The sequence below is a fragment of the Ictalurus punctatus genome, chromosome 6 (assembly GCF_001660625.3).
Source record: "Ictalurus punctatus breed USDA103 chromosome 6, Coco_2.0, whole genome shotgun sequence".
NCBI classification, from domain to species: domain Eukaryota; kingdom Metazoa; phylum Chordata; class Actinopteri; order Siluriformes; family Ictaluridae; genus Ictalurus; species Ictalurus punctatus.
Window position 1 is genome coordinate 31,943,588 of NC_030421.2, and position 17,240 is coordinate 31,960,827.

General features: G+C 38.8%; 1 protein-coding gene across 4 annotated transcripts in view; it reads left to right on the top strand.

Annotated features, from left to right (window-relative positions):
* Positions 1–16,121, top strand: part of pde9aa (phosphodiesterase 9aa) — a 39,241-nt gene extending 23,120 nt beyond the window's left edge. For 2 of the 4 annotated variants that reach the window (XM_053680597.1, XM_053680600.1), the window contains 14 exons: positions 2,005–2,089; positions 3,717–3,777; positions 5,871–5,945; positions 6,086–6,160; positions 7,677–7,763; positions 9,269–9,373; positions 11,738–11,820; positions 12,086–12,242; positions 13,337–13,450; positions 13,706–13,810; positions 13,997–14,125; positions 14,252–14,347; positions 14,442–14,493; positions 15,808–16,121. In XM_053680597.1, coding sequence (XP_053536572.1) covers positions 2,005–2,089; positions 3,717–3,777; positions 5,871–5,945; positions 6,086–6,160; positions 7,677–7,763; positions 9,269–9,373; positions 11,738–11,820; positions 12,086–12,242; positions 13,337–13,450; positions 13,706–13,810; positions 13,997–14,125; positions 14,252–14,347; positions 14,442–14,492 — 1,223 coding nt within the window. In that variant the 3' untranslated portion in view covers position 14,493; positions 15,808–16,121. The remainder of the gene's footprint in view (positions 1–2,004; positions 2,090–3,716; positions 3,778–5,870; positions 5,946–6,085; positions 6,161–7,676; positions 7,764–9,268; positions 9,374–11,737; positions 11,821–12,085; positions 12,243–13,336; positions 13,451–13,705; positions 13,811–13,996; positions 14,126–14,251; positions 14,348–14,441; positions 14,494–15,807) is intronic. The other 2 variants (XM_053680599.1, XM_053680598.1) reach the window with 2 other exon arrangements.
* Positions 16,122–17,240: the final 1,119 nt, after the last annotated feature.

A 17,240-nucleotide genomic window follows, 5' to 3' on the forward strand; every position in this document is an offset into this window, starting at 1 on the left:
TGTAATATGAATACGGACATATTTTAATTATAAAAGGCCTCATTTGCATATTTTTAAAGAAAGGTTACAAAAAGTTATTGTATTACATACTATACGATTTTGCATTTATAAGATGATACACATACAAATCCACAGAAGTAGAACATTTTAAAACTTTATGTGTAAAAAAAGTTCCGAATGAAGTATCGTCTGCGAGAAATTGTTTCACAGAGGTCGTTTTTTATTGTGCAAATGTGTAAAAGTCTATGAAAGGTGTAAGAGTATTGATACAAGTGCACGTCACTCCTGCTGATGTAAAGTCCTTTCTACAGCTGCACATTTTTTTTTGCATTTGAACTATCCAATAAGTAGCGATGCTACACAGCCAATCAGGTAGCAAGTTTGATTCAACTAATCAGAACAGCAGCGGTAGTTATATAGTGAATATTTTTAACCTTATTTTTAACCTTATTTGACTCCATGAGCGAGTCCTGATAATCTGCCCAAGTATCACAGGCTGAGTTAAGAAGCATGGCTGACTTCTGACCGTTATAAAAGATACTAAAGTATGCATGTATCATCAGCTGTGTCCGAGGGAGGAAATGTTGTGCGTCATGCGCCTTAAACATACAGTAAATGTGCAAATGTCTCTTTTGATGCGACTCTGGCTGAAGTCTGGTAAACAGCCAAAAATACGAAAAATCTGGTCAAAAGTAGGTTTTTCCTTTATCAGTAATACACAACTCAACTTTTAGAAAACATAAATATATTTCACCTAAATGCCATGGAAATGGTTTTTATTGAGGTTATTATATAACTGTGTTTTGGTGATTTAATAACAGTAGCAGTGGCTCAGTGGTTAAAGGCTTTGGGTGACTGATCAGAAGGCTGGGGTTCAGGCTGCCACTGTTGGGCCCTTCACTACTCAGTTGAAGAAATGAGAACTGTAAGTCGCTCTGGATTACGGTGTCTGGCAAATGCCATAGTATGTAACAAATGCAGCAAAAGGTCATTTCTGTCTACAGATTTCTAAAAACCTTGCTAGTTAAGTGTCTTTCACTCACATGGTGAATGTCATGCCTTGATCATGTTGTTGGATAGCTTCGTGCCGTAGCGAAACGGATCAGTTTGGTTTGTAATCAGATACCCGGTGTTCGTGCACCTCATTTGGAATCTTTAAAGTGTCCTTCTTTTTCACTTTTGAGGGTAAAAGCCTGTAGGTTTTAGAACTAGAATTAATTCAAAATCAAAATTTCACCATGTCAGGGGTTTCCCAGGCAACAATGCTAATCGGAAAATAACGAAATAGCACTAATCAGACCAGGACGTGAATAAGATGCTTAGACGATCATAAATGCATGACTGTCACTGCCTCCAAATAAACAGAGCAGGATAGAGAACACCCAGTAATGGTGATGGTTTGGCGATGGATGTCATCCGGTGTAATGATGCAGTGTGTCTGGCTCATGTGCTCCAGGTGAATGACCGGTTCTGCTGCAAGCTGGCCGAATGCCAGGAAAAATCAGGAGCTGTAAAGCCAGTAGTTACAGGAAGCTTCAATAGCTTAACCATGATGCCCTTTGCTTACCTGTGTGCGTATGTGTGTTCAGCTCATTCTTGCTTTGATTCTCATCATTCACATTTTCGGTCTCCTTTTTTTTTGTTTTTAACCTTTTCGTTCATGAATTAGGAAATCCTGATCAAGGATTTTTTTTTTTTCTTCCTCAGTGTGTTTTTACTCTTCTTTAGGCATACACTTTTGTTTTTTTGTTTTTTTACCTTCATTTTACTTTTACATACATTTTTCAAAAAGTTATTGAAGTGTCCACTCCAGTGGACCGCCTGCGTTCGAACGAAGAATTAGTGTCCACTCTAGTGGCCATTATGCAGTTATTGTATTGCAATCCTTTCTGAATAGCTGTCCTCTGTAGTGACAACTATGTAGGAAAGGGTTAAAATAATACCCCCCCCCCTCCCCCCCCTGACACCCTCTCCTTCTTACATTTTCTCTGCCTTTCTTTTCAGTGGAAGGGATGAAGGTGGTGGAGATTGAGAAATGTCGCAGTGACATTAAGAAGCTGAGGGAGGAGATGGCCTCCAGGAACAACAGGTCTGTCTCTGCCCACCTTACGACAAATCGACATCTCAGCCTGTACTGAAACATGCTTAAGAAACATTACAGCTTTTTCCCTTCAGCTGTACTAATGCTGAACTCAGCTACTAAGCATTAACTACCAGCCTCCACTTAACAACTTAACATTAGCATTAAATACCATACTATACTGTATCATACATTAGCACTATCATCTTCAATTATTTGTAAGTACTTGCACATTACTGCAATTCTCTGTCATACTACAGTTATTTATATCAGACTATTATTTGCAATTTATTGCTATTTGCACATCTATATTTACTGTAATCCACTGTATGTCCCTACTGTATCATATTACATGCATCATACCTCTATCTCAGCCTATTGTACCCCAATTCCTATTTATTGCATTTCACCTAATTGCCATTTGCATCACTGGTATGCATCATTCTGTTCACCTTTACCTGAAGACTGTTATCTTATATAACCTTATTTATTTAATTTAACTTATTACTATTTGCACAACTGGTTGGTTGCTAACTGCATTTCATTGCCTCTGTACTTGTACTCTGACAACGACAATCAAGTTGAACCTAACCTAAACTTAAGTGATATATGAGGATCAATCAGAGGATAGTCCTTGCTGAGCAAGAAAGGTCTTTTATATTGACAGTAGCAACTAAACAAATCATCCTGTTACAGCTGACTCGTTTAAGGGTTCAGGATTGCAGAACAAAAGGGGTAATGATTAAGAATTGTCCCATTGACCAGTCGCCACACCGTAGTGTTCTACTGCGAGATAGAACAATTTATAGTAATTCACACCACCAGAGTGCTTGCCAGTCACGTAAGCTTTTGGCTGATCAAACTCCCGCTGAACTTTAAAAAGAAGTCCAAGGAGGCATAAGTGCAATAATCGCTGCAAGATTTCATCAGTAAGGGCAAAATATATCACATCAAGGATTAAAGGACTAGGCTAAATATACAAAACGTAAACCCTTTAGGCATTATGAGGCACAAAAAACAAATGTGGAGATCCTAAAAAGGAGAAAGCAATTAAAGGACATGGTATTCCCCGAACACCCGACTAACCGTCCGTCTTGTGCTATCACAGCAAGTCAGATGGGGTGCAGAGAGTCATAATAATTATCATCCCAAACAGGATTGGTGCAATGATCCCATTCAATTCATACCAATTAGTTCAATGGTAGTTGCAGGCTAGCCGTCAGTAGTGAGCAGAGGATTAGATTTGTGCTTAGCCGGCTCTTAATAAGGGAACTAATTCAGGAGAACTGCTTTATCCCTTTTGGCGTCTTGATGAGCTGACTAATGAACACATACTCATCTGTTCTCGTACCTGAACATTCTCATTAGTCGGGCTTAGTGAGGAAAAAAAAAAGATGTTTAAAAATCTGTTTATGTGGAGTGTTTGCCAAAGAGGCACTGTGTAACAAGTCCTTGTTACAATAGTATATTCAAATGCTCACATTAATATAAACCTGTGTTTTTCCTTACAGTCTGCACTACTGTACCAATCAGAATTGGGAATTTAACCACGCTGTGGTATATTATACATTATTGAACCACATAAGGTTCAGTCGCCTCAGTGTTCTCAGTAGAGTGCATTGTCTGTCTTTTGCAGTAGTTTCCTGGATGACAACAAGAAGCTGACTCCTCGCAGAGATGTGCCTTCTTACCCAAAGGTAAAACTACAGACCTGTGTTATATGTGCTATCCTAGTAGTGAATTTACGTTCTTAAATAATAATGGATTTGTAGTCGGTTCTCCGTGTTATTTGACCTACAGTGGTGCTTGAAAGTTTGTGAACCCTTTAGAATTTTCTACGTTATGACCGAAAACATCATCAGATTTTCGCACAAGTCCTAAAAGTAGACGAAAAGAACCCGATTAAACAAACGAGACCAAAAATATTATACTCGGTCATTTATTAATCGAGGAAAAAGATCCAGTATTACATATCTGTGAGTGGCAAAAGTATGTGACCCTCTAGGATTTGCAGTTAATTTGAAGGTGAAATTAGAGTGGGGTGTTTTCAATCATTGGGATGACAATCAGGTGTGAGTGAGCGTCCTGTTTTATTTAAAGAACAGGGATCTATCAGAGTCTGATCTTCACGACACATGTTTGTGGGAGTGCATCACGGCACGAACGGCGGAGATTTCTGAGGACCTCAGGAAAAAAGAGTTGTTGATGCTCTTCAGGCTGGAAACTTTTACAAAACCATCTCTAAAGAGTTCGGACACCAATCCACATTCAGACAGATGGTGTCTGACTGTATAGTATAATATTTTTGTCTGTATACAAAAATATTTTCATACTGTATAGTATAATATAATGTGTTAGATGATCATATTTATGCTGGAATCTAGAAAATTCTAAACTTTCAAGCACCACTGTACAACACTTTCAGTAATGAATAGGACATTCATTATTGCCTTTTTAACATTTTTATTTTATGAGTGCACTAATCCTGTAGACGTAATCGGCTGATGAGATACGTCTTGATGGGTCTCTTATGAGACGAATCGGCGGTTCACCAGAAAAATATGAAAAGATGCAGGACACTCTGTACCCAGGAATTTATTACACTGCTAGTCATTCGATAGTTCTTACATTTCTTTACGTTTTACATACTATTGTAGCCACAGATCAAGCCAAATTATATAGAATAGCAATTAAATAGAGAAAGCTCAATCTGTATGGAACTGCTCACTCTCAGATGCTACCACAACTCTAAATGAGTGCTTTATCTAAGTCAGGTGATCTTGGAGGGTAAACTAGTCAAGCCCATAGGTTTACGAGATTCATCCACAGTGCAGGTGTTATCTAGTGTTAAAATATAAATATATGGTGCGCTACAAGTGCCTAAGTAGATTGATCAAGAATTTGGCCTCTGATTAGATTAGATTAGATCGAGATTGTTCCTCAAAAATAAATCATTTCCAACATTTCTCAGTTATATATATATATATATATATATATATATATATATATATATATATATATATATATATATATATAACGTAGTGTGTTGAAAAACTGTTTACAGTGTATACACCTATCACATGATTTATTAGAGTCATATAGTGTGTTTGTGCCATGTCAGAGTTACGGTTATTATGAGCTGTTGGTTCAGAGATTTTACTCCGAGCTGTTCATATTCTCAGACTCGGAAATGAATTCTTTCTTTGGAAATACACACAGCACCTTCATTTCTTTCACACTCCAGAAAATGATGGGTGTTAACAGTTAACAGACACATCCTTACATTCATTAATTTGTAATCTTCAGTAAGCACTGGTTTAGGTTTATCCTGGATTAGGGTCATGGTGAATCCCGGGAACACTGAACTCGTAGTGAGATACACACTGGCTGGGATACCAGTCCCATCTCTGGGCATTGTTCACACACTCAATCACACTTACAATCAATTTAGAGTAGCCAGTCTGTCTATCGGTATGCTTCTGTGGTGTGGAAGGAAAGAAAACACACACACAGATACAATGAAACTCCTATTGGAGCACTGGACCATCCCTAATTCCTGACATTATACTCCTAAATACTTTATCTGAGGAAGCTCTTCTAGTAGTGTTGTAACCTAACATCAAACGCTATCAATTTGGAGCTTTCCAAATTGTTGTAATTCTGACATGACATGAACACAGTAGTAATCGGGATAGCAGGTGTGTATCAGGTTCAGTGTATCAGGTATCAATGGTGGCCCCAGCCAGGCGTTAGGAGCAGAGGGTTAACTGGGAGCTCTGTCTGCCTGCAGTACATGCTCTCGCAGCAGACCATAGATGCCCTCAGAAAACCCGCCTTCGATGTCTGGCTGTGGGAATCCAATGAGGTAAGATTCACTAATGCTCTGCTGTCTGTCTTTCTCCTCTCTTGTCTCCTGTTGGCCTTCGTTTTCTTCCCGTGTGTATGTATGTGTGGTTCTGTATGTGTGTCCATGTTTGTCTGGATTGTACGTTGGTCTGCGTGTAGTATCACCTGTCCAAAGAGACGATAGACGCTTTGAGACAGCCCATCTTCGATGTGTGGCAGTGGGAACCTAATGAGGTGAGGCCAGGGAGGCCATAAAACATTTCTTGTTGTCTAATATGTAAACATTTATTATATACATTAGTTGATAAATATTTGCCATTTCACCTAAAAGAAGAATAAAGGTAATTTATTAAATACCCAACTTAAGAAGTGCTATATACAGGATATATTTGGAAACTCATGAAAGAATATGTAAAAATTCTACCTGAATCCACTTTTGATTTTAAACGTGATGATGTCATCATCTGAAAACCACTTGCTGCTGGGGACGGGACCTTAAACAGCTTAAAGATCAATGAGATTACTGTGGATGTTACCACTCAGAAACCATAAAGATGATCAAGGATGAATAGTTTCGCACTCAAGTCTCCATCGTTGAACAGTTGATAACTTCATCAAAATAGACTTCATGTTAAAACTATAATGAATTCAGAAATAACTCTGAGGCTTATATTCACAAGTTGGTCACAAGCTTCACCATTTCCTGATTACACAATTGCGCTCTTTGGCTACTGTATACAGTATACAGTCATTGAAGGGAAATTATTTATTGACTTTAGTCGGGTTCCCTATTGAGTCTGGTTCCTCTCAAGATTTCTTCCTCATAGCATCTCCGGGAGTTTTTCCTTACCACAGTCGCCTCTTGCTTGACCATTAAGGATAAATTCATAAATGTAAAATTTATATCTGGAATGTATATATTTCTGTAAAGCTGCTTTGTGACAACTTCCATTGTTAAACGAGCTATACAACTCAAGTGGAATCGGATTGAAATTTTCATTTGTGAAATGTTTTTTTGGTCTTACCAGGAAAATTATTTCATCTTATTCCATATTCCCCTGAGAATTAAAACATGATGGGGGCATCTCAAAGTGTTTTATCTGTATAAAACCAGGGTAGTTAGGAACCAGGGTAGTTAGGAACCTGGTGATAGGAATGAGGACATGAGAGCGATGCTTTTGACTTTTTAGCACTTGTCTGGACGAATTCAAGTCCTTTCAAGAAAACAAAACCAAAAGACCTTCGCAGTTCTTCTACTGTCATTGGTCAGTTCGCGGACAAGGTCACTGGCAGCTCTCTGACGTCAGCTCTTTGTCTTGAGCGTCAAAAGCCACTCCAAAAAAAAAAAAAAAAAAAAAAAAAAAAAAAAAATATATATATATATATATATATATATATATATATATATATATATATATATATATATTACACTACAATTGGATGTATTTCTTTGTGAAATTCAACATCACTGTTGAATTCAGCAGCACTGTCCTATGTCAGTAATATTCTGTGGTTGTAAAGACACACTACATACTAAAAAAGATCCACCAAAGGGATGAGTAGACCGTTGGAGGTTTAATTAATCATGTGTCGTATTAATTAGAAAGCTTTAAGCCATGTGAAGGTTTTTATGACCTAAGACTAGGTAACCAACCATATTGCCTATAAACTGTATATTTCTACCTCAGATAGCATTGGTGCTTCTATAGATGAGATGACCTGCTAATCCGATACTGTATGTGTTTTCCAGATGCTCAGTTGTCTTGAGCACATGTATCATGATCTGGGTTTGGTCACAGACTTCAACATCAACCCTATTACGCTGAAGAGATGGCTGGTAAGGAAAGCTCCTGGACTGCTACGCAACACTGATAAAATGCTGTAAAACAATCTTTATTAAATTCTTAAAAATCTGAATTTGATCAAGGCGATTTAACTTTATTCACATACATTAAGTACAAGTGTACATGGTACAAGCCAACACATAGGGCCATAACTTGACACCAAACATTCTGTTGTATAAATTATTTACATCGTGTGTGTGTATTTATGTATACTGGAATATTTGATTGCATACATGCATTTCTTTGAGAACCAGTGTCGGATTTATTTGCCCTGTATGTTAGACAGTACAGGGAATTGTAACGTACTAATAGAATACTGGACTGTTTATAGATGTGCAGAGAAGAACAAGAAATAGATAAGGAAATAAACTAACCTGAAGTACCCCAAAAGGATAAATAATATATGCTAAACAACTCTGCTTTATGTAACACATCAAAATTACACAATTGTTTTGTTCTAGCAAATTCAAGTTCTTTTAAAAAAACAAACCCAAAAGACCTTCACGACGCTCTTACCGTCTTCGGTCTGTTCACGGACAAGGTCACTGATGTCAGCTCTCTCTCTCTCTCTCGGAGGGTCAAAAGCCACTCACTGCCCACCTGTAGATCTGCTCGTTTGTGCACGCTCACTAAAACTGGAAGGTTAAAGATTTGAAAAACATCATCAAACCTCGTGAGCCTGTGCCCACTGTACCTCAGATTCTCGTTCTTGTCTGACAGGAGTGGATCCTGATGTGGTCTTTTGTTATTGTAGCCCATCTACCTCGAGATTTGACATGTTGCGTGTCCTGAGATACTTTTTCTGCTCACCACGGTTGTAAAGAGGGCTTATTTGAGTTACCGTACCCTTCATGTTCGCTCAAACCAGTCAGGCGATTCTCCTCGGACTTCTCTTGGCCTTAAGCTCTTGACCTGTATCTGCAAGATTTTCAGCATTGTTCTGATGCCATATGATAGGCCGAGTAGTCAATTGCATGAATGATCAGGTGTAAAGGTGTTCCTAATAAAGTGGATGCATTGCCGCTTTCCCAGTAGAGATGCCGGATCCCTGACCACGACGAAGGAATGAATAAATATATGCTAAGGAGGAAGTATAATGAAATAGATGTATAAATGAATATTATCTACAGTATGTACAGTACATATGAGAGACCTGTGCAGGATTATATACCTGTGCAGTATAATACACTGTGATATTAGCATTGTGCGATGATACAGTAATTTGCACATTGTACATATATATATTGCACATGGTACATATAATACAGTTTGTACAGATGGTGTGGAGCAATGAAGGAAGTGTTACAGCAAGTCATGTGCCTCGTCGTCTGGCTACCACTGAGCTTAAGGGTCCAATGCAAATTTAATTAATAGTATAACTCTTCAGTGTAGACTAGGCTGAATCTGTGCGCTCACGTCAGTGTGTCGCGTCGGTATGTACGGTACGTGCTCAAACATGACAATTCTTTCTGTATTGTGTATCTTTTTGGTTTTGTAGCTCTGCATTCATGACAACTACAGGAACAACCCATTCCACAACTTCCGCCACTGTTTCTGCGTCACACAGATGATGTACAGCATGATCTACCTCTGCAACCTACAGGTAAAACTCTTCCCCTAGCCTGCATCCTCGTCTCCTACATACACTCCCAAAAAGTTTGCATCCCGGAGTTACAACATTTTTTTACAAATTCAAGACGAATGAATCGAATTCACAGCAACAAGACATTTAATGTATTTGGGTTCACAGATTTTCCTTGACTAGTACAAGTAACAGAAATGATCACATAGTGCACATTTAAGCTTTGACTCCAGATGTCGTGCATGGGACTGCTTCCGTTCAGATCGGCAAATCTAGAGGGTCATGACAGTTTATTTTCAGGCTATTTTCCTGTTTGGTAAATTGTAACGTTTTTTATTTATTTATTTATTTATTTATTTAGAACAATTACATTTTCATTTCATCCATTTACAAAACCATGGGGGTGCAAACTTTTACCCTCAACTGTACAATCTGTTTTAGATTGATGTTCATATCGAGTAACATCAGGAACCATTCATTTAAAACCCATCATGATGAGTAAATAATATAACAGGCAGCGATATGTATAGTAGATAGATGACGATGGTAGAGCTTTCACATTGCACTAGTTCTGACTTCTTCCAAGCTCTTCTATCATGAACAGGAGTAGAGGAAATACACCGAGTATCATTTCTGACATGACAAAAGAATGACTGACGCAGCGTTGAGAAGAGGGAAAGATATAACACATACAGACAACTGTAACATACTAAGACAATAGTATGTTAAGAACAAGAAATAGGTAGGGGAGTAAACTAACCTGAAATACCTGCAAAGGATAAATACTATATTCTAAGCCGGACAGAAAGGAGGAGTGTGAGAAGAAGGGAAGGGAGGGGAGGAGTGCAGAGAGGACGTATGAAAAGGTGAAAGAGATTTAGAGATGCTCTTTAGCCTCTCATTTTCCTCTTTGCACTTCAGTTGCCATGGAAATCTGTTTAGAGGGTTTCTTCTTAATTATCCAGTCTATAATGAGTGCAGCCACTGGACAGAAAATTGCTTCCTCCTGTTCACAAGAAGTGGGGAATGTTCAAATTGCCCCCCTCACACACTCATATTTGCATTTTGTATTTCCATAGATAAATAATTGTTCACCTACAGTATATGAAATTGAACTACACTCGCGGGCAAAAAAAAAACGAGCCAAGTCCAAAATGGCAAAATTAAAAAATTTTTTAATGGTCTCAACAACAAATTGTTGGTCAGAACATTAGCAAGAATTAAACACATGCACCCTGCGACCCAGGGTTGATGTAAAATTCAAGCTAATACATGCCTGGGTGTACAAAATAAAATAGAATGAAATAAAAAATAAAATAAAATAAAAATAAGGGCGCACAGTGGCTTAGTGGTTAGCCTCACACCTCCAGGGTCGGGGGGTTCGATTCCCGTGTACGCGGAGTTTGCATGTTCTCCAGGGTACTCCGGTTTCCTCCCCCAGTCCAAACACATGCATGATAGGCTGATTTGCGTGTCTAAAGTGTCCGTAGTGTATGAACGGGTCTGTGAGTGTGTATGTGATTGTGCTCTGTGATGGATTTGCACCCTGTCCGGGGTGTACCCCGCCCTGTGCCCCATGCTCCTTGGGATAGGCTCCATGTTCCCCGTGACCCTGAAGGATAAGCGCTATAGAAAATGGACAGATGGATGGAAAATAAAAATAAAAAGCTGTCTGCATGTTTACCCGCTAGGCTTTAAACATTTAAAGAAATCAAAGGGAAAAGCTCCCGTACTAAGTTTAATTTATCTACTTGTTTAATTCTTGCTAATTTCCTGACCAATGATTTGTTGTTAAAACCATTAAAAGCTTAATATTTTGCCATTTTGGGTTTAACTCGTTTTATTTATTTATTTATTTATTTATTTTGCTGGCATCTTACTGTATCGGGTTGTTATACTCTTACTGGTTGTTTTTACTTGTATAAAAAATACTACCACGGGTTTCTCTGTGGTTGAAAACCATTGTTTAATATCGCATTTATAATTCATGTAAAAGGAACTACAGTGTTGTTTAGTCCGTGCCCCCCCCCCCAACCCAGCACCCCCCCCCCCCCCCCCCCAAATTACAGTGATCAAGACTTAAAGACTTACTCAATCAACAATAATAACAATAATAAAATTCTGTCGGAGTTGTCCGAGGGTCCGATGCCTTGTTTATTTGTGATGTGATGTTACTTCGTTCCAGGATTTTATAATATTACAAACGCTGACCTGTTGTAGTATATGCAACTTAAATGAGATATGACAATAAATAAATTGCCATAGGCATCATACTGCACTTCCAGTATATTTTCTTCAGGTTTGTCATTTTCAGTTGTAGGACATAGGGATGAAACAGTGACCATAATATTAGGAATCCCACAGCAAACTGTGTGTGTTTCGCAGGAAAAGTTCACACAGGTGGATATTCTGATCCTCATGACTGCAGCTGTGTGTCATGATCTAGATCATCCTGGATACAACAACACGTAAGATAATACCCATTAACACACGGATGAATTAATATCCATATTATTATTCTATATTATTTACTTATTAATATAGTCACTGCAACCCTGACAAGGATAAATCAGTCACCAAAGATGAATGAATGAGTGATATATAGCCAGTTTCTTTCTGTATCTAATTATCTCTCATTCTCATTCATTCTCTCTCTCTCTCTCTCTCTCTCTCTCTCTCTCTCTCTCTCTCTCTCTCTCTCTCTCTCTCTCTCTCTCTCTCTCTCTCTCTCAGGTATCAGATAAATGCACGGACAGAGCTGGCGGTGAGGTATAATGATATTTCTCCTCTGGAGAACCACCACTGTGCCGTAGCCTTTCAGATCTTCTCTCAGCCAGACTGTAACATCTTCTCCAACTTCGATGCTGAAGCCTTTAAACAGATCCGTCAGGTGCGTTTGAGTGTGTAGTAAGAGGATAATGCAAATATTCACAAATAACCTCATGTGGGCAGCACTTTGGATCAGTCATAGCCTGATTACTGTTAATAGAAATAGGCACTACAGGTGGTGATGGTGTTTTGTCCCAGGTCGATGGTGTCAGAGATTGATTACTGGAGGATTTGAAAACTTCAATCCATCCAAAAACAATCACTTTTTTAACCCCGTATTTACGCTAATAAGTGACACGTTGCTTCAGGGTTGTCTGTGATGGATACGTTGTCGCCTGTCCGGTTTTTCAGTTCCAATAAGAAAAGCTAAAAAAAAAAATATGTACAGCTTGCTGTTTAATTTATACACATCACTGTGCATCTTTGTTCACGATCTATTTCAAAAGAGTCATTAAACCCCGAAAAAGAAAACACAATTTCTTTTGGTCATTTTTTTTGTATGGCAGATATGAGAACTAAACGCAAGGAAGAATCGAATCTGAGACTGTAAACGACACACAACGTAGGATTGGTCAGAGGAATTTACTCTAGTAACAGCATCACGACCCGGCTTTATTATTAAGTTCTGGTAGTTCTTCGCCTGTTTTGACTGGTCACTTGAATTGAATGGATTTAATGCAAGTCTCAGTAGCTCAAAAATAAGCCGGCTTATAAATAACACGAACTTGGACCTGATACGTTGTCATTCAAAAGTCCAGGAATACATTTTTTGCTGTCTAGCCAGTCATTTTGGATGTGTGTGTATTATTGCATTAAAGAAGAAACATACCAAAAGATTAAAAACCAAAAATATCAACAAATTGTCTGACGAGCTTAGCCACCGTTCTATCATTTTGACTTTTTCATCACTACTATGTTGACATACGCTGTTCGACCATTTTATTATTATTATTATTATTTTTTACATGTGATAATGAAGGAACATCTGTAACAACCCTAACACAAAAATGTCTTGTCCTGATGATATGGAACACTTTGCACTCAGCTTTATGTAATAAATAAATTTTTTACTTGCTGCTTTGTGGCTTTCTGATGTCATAACAGGACAATCCTTTGGTCACTCCATCATTTTGTGCGTTCTACGTTCTTTAACAGGGCACCATCACTCTGATACTAGCTACAGACATGGCTCGGCATGGCGAGATCCTCGACTCCTTCAAACAGAAGGTGGAGACCTTCGACTTCACCAATGAGGAGCATGTCACCTGTGTGAGCAGTGAATTTATACTTTCTCTTTGACAGCTTGTAATAATAGCACAGATGTTTATGGGTGCGCATAGTGTTGTGTGATGGACTGGTGTTCGGTCCAGGGTGTATTCCCAGCTCAGGTCCAGTGTTCCTGGGACAGACTTCAGCTCTACTGCCGTCCTGAGCAGGATGAAGTTCTTCCTGAAGATGAATGAATGAATAAACATGTATAATCTCAGTTGGATAATGACTGTCAGTGGTTTCTGTGCCTGTTAGTTGAAGATGGTGCTGATTAAGTGCTGTGACATCTCCAACGAGGTTCGGCCGATGGAGGTGGCCGAGCCGTGGGTGGACTGTTTGCTTGAGGAGTACTTCATGCAGGTGATGGAAAAAAATGTTCATCATCTATTCATTAAGAAGCTGTAGTGTTTGATTTGTCACTTTTTAATTTTCTTAGTGGGCATTATTCTTATTATTCTTATTATTCAAAAATCTTGTTTGGTGGAGATAACTGAAGACATTCTTTTCTCTCTAAAAAAAAATAAAATAAAAAAAACCCTAATGCAGAGTGACAGGGAGAAGGTGGAAGGCTTACCCGTCGCCCCCTTCATGGACAGAGAAAAGGTCACTAAGCCCACGGCTCAGATCGGCTTCATTAAGTTCGTCCTCATTCCCATGTTCGAGACAGTGATGAAGGTGAGAAGATGATCAGGGTGATGTTTATGATAAGGTCTTGTACCGATTACTCTTATTAAACACATCGATCGCTTTATCTGATCGATCTCAGTGCATAATGATGCTCTTTTCATCGGCGTGTTCCAGCTGTTTCCTCAGATCGAGGAGGTGATGGTTCAGCCACTCAGAGAATCACGAGACAGATATGAAGAACTCAAACAGATTGACGATGCCATGAATGAGGTCTGGCCTTCAGAAATGCTCTGTTTTGCTCAGTAAATCTTTTGATAGTTTAATCTTTTGATATCTGTCGCTCATCTTCATTCTTTCCATACAGGTCCAGAAAAAGAAGAGTGAGAACCTCACCATGGGAGGGAAAAAGAAATGAGGTGAGTGTACAGCAGCAGTGTTAAACTTTACAGCCCTTAAACGCTACCAGTGACATACCGATCTCGGTAAATCCATATTGGAACCTCATTGATGAATATTTCTAACAGTTCGTGTCATGGGTTTAGACAAGAAGTAGTATTTACAGCCGAGTGCAAAAGTTTGCATCCTCCCTGGTTTCTGAATGGGGAAAAAGGGAAATGTCAGTCTATTTTACGATTTTTACCTATAAATATAAATAAATAAAAAAAATTCAAGGTGCTGAAAAAAAATACAAAAATAATCACCGATACATCTGGAGAAAATGGTCACAAACATTTACACTGAACTTTCTAAATGATGTCAAATTAGGCAGAATCAACAGAGAAAAAAAATCAAAACAAAGTATGAAAAATGTTTTGAAAGAACCAAAAGCAGGAAGCGTCTTGGATTCCAGATCTGAAGCGAAGATGACAAACTTGTCAAAAAAAAAAAAAAAAAAAAAAAGATGGGGGGGGATTTGGCCAGTTGAGTTTGAACAGAATATTTCAAGAAGAATAAGGACGTAAAAGTTGCTCCACAAACATTAAACGACAAAACGTACGTGTGATTTTTTTTAATTAATAAAAAAATATTCTGTTGTATAAGAGGAACAAAATACTTTGGGATGTGTTTATACGGGAAACAAATCCTAATTGGGCCCGAGCCATTTCACCCTGCGGTTCTCACCTGGGTTTCCATGGAAGCTAAGCAGGGTTGAGGCTGGCCAGTACCTGGATGGGAGACCTCCTGGGGAAAACTAAGGCTGCTGCTGGAAGTGGTATTAGGGAGGACAGCAGGGGGCGCTCACCCTGTGACCTGTGTGGGTCCTAATGCCCTAGTATAGTGACGGGGACACTATAGTGTAGAAACAGCACCGTCTCTCTGATGAGAAATTAAACCGAGGTCCTGACTCGCTGTGGTCCTTAAAAATCTTAGGACACTTGTTGTAAAGAGTAGGGGTGTAACCCCGGTGTCCGGCCGAAATTGGCCCTCTAATAATCTCCATCTCTGAATTGGCTACAATTAATAGCCAATTCATCTCCACTAATAGCTGGTGTGTGGTGGGAGTTCTGGTGCACTACCGCTGCCGTCGCATCATCCAGGTGGATGTTACACACCAGTGGTGGTTGAAGAGATTCCCCCCTATACAATGTAAAGCGCTTTGAGTGCTCTATAAATCTAAGGAATTTATTATTATCATTATTATTATCATGACAACTTTGCATCACAGCACCATGTCATTCATTGTTTTCCTTCCTTTCTATATGAGTATTTGTGCATTTTTCTTTTTTCAGTCGGGATAATCCGCTGAATCTGAATCCGGATCCTGTAAGTTGGAAAGCTGATGAATGTAGAGTGACATGTTGGAAATCTTCCCAGACAATCCAAAGCCTCTTTCAGGGAATGTGAATTGTAATCAGCGCACACACAAGACACCTGACATTATTCCATAGCTATTATTCTCTATTTGCCTTGTTTTTATTTGGTTTTATATATATATATATATATATATATATATATATATATATATATATATATAAGATATATTATTCGGGTTGTACAGATTTTTAGTCACTTTTGTCCTTTATTACAAAAATAAAAAGTTTTAAGTATACTTTTTTTTGGTCGCATGATACTTTAGGGTGAACTTTGTGGCTGTTTGTGGCATTTGCTAGTTCTTTAAATGCTTCACTGCAAAAAAAATGTCATCTATGCAAGTGAAAATATCTTGAATATAGTAAAAATTAAATAGTATTTTTTTAATTATAAGATTTAGGGATGCAACGCAGTTTAGGCCGCTGAAAATTTTCGGTTTTTGGCCGAACGAGAAAATAGGGCGAAAATATATGCCGCCCGGCCACGCCCCTCAGTGCTTATCGTCGTATTGCAACATTACTGAATCCTCGATTTAAAGGGCATCGCTTTGACGCTGAGAAAAAGCAGCGTGCACGGGACATGATCCGGGCAGAGCTGGAGGTGATGAATGCATCTGCTGAAGGATCGACGCACAGCACAGAGCACAGTGATGAGGTGCAAACTCCCTCGCTTTCTGACACGTTTGACGAGATTCTACAGGAAAGCGCCCCGATCCACAGCGGCGCCGCAGCGGGCGCAGCTACGCTTTCCATTGCTTACACGTATTTCACGCAGGTATTCACCCGCCCCAAGCACCAGCACAGAGAGTGAGAGACTATTCAGTACAGCATCTCATGTCCTTGATGAGAAGAGGAACCGTCTCTAACGCCAGAAAGCTGAGCAACTTTCGTTCTTGAGAGAAACCTGACACTTTTGTTTAAATAGAAAGCAGACAAATTACGTTAAAATTCCTGTAGACCTGCAAAACTTTGTTCTTGACTTGAGGCTACATCTGTGTTTTACAGTTTGAGCTTGGTTTTAGTTGTCTCGCTGCTGTTTTGTACAATAATCTTTAATTAATGTGGAAACACGTTTACATAAACAGAGTAGACGCCTAGTTCATTACCTGACTGCTGTTTTGCATGTCATAATAGATTTCTAGGACTTTACATTATTTGGATAATTGGACAAAAAAATCTGTTAAATTTGATTTTTACAGAACTTAATGAAGAATAATATATTTAGGGTTCAAGCCCCGAAGGGCTGGAGACCCCTATTGTTTTCGTTAGTTTTGAAATTTGGTACACAGATACAGGACAGGATGATGTGTTAATACAGCAAATTTGGAGTCTCTAACTTAATCCATCTAGCG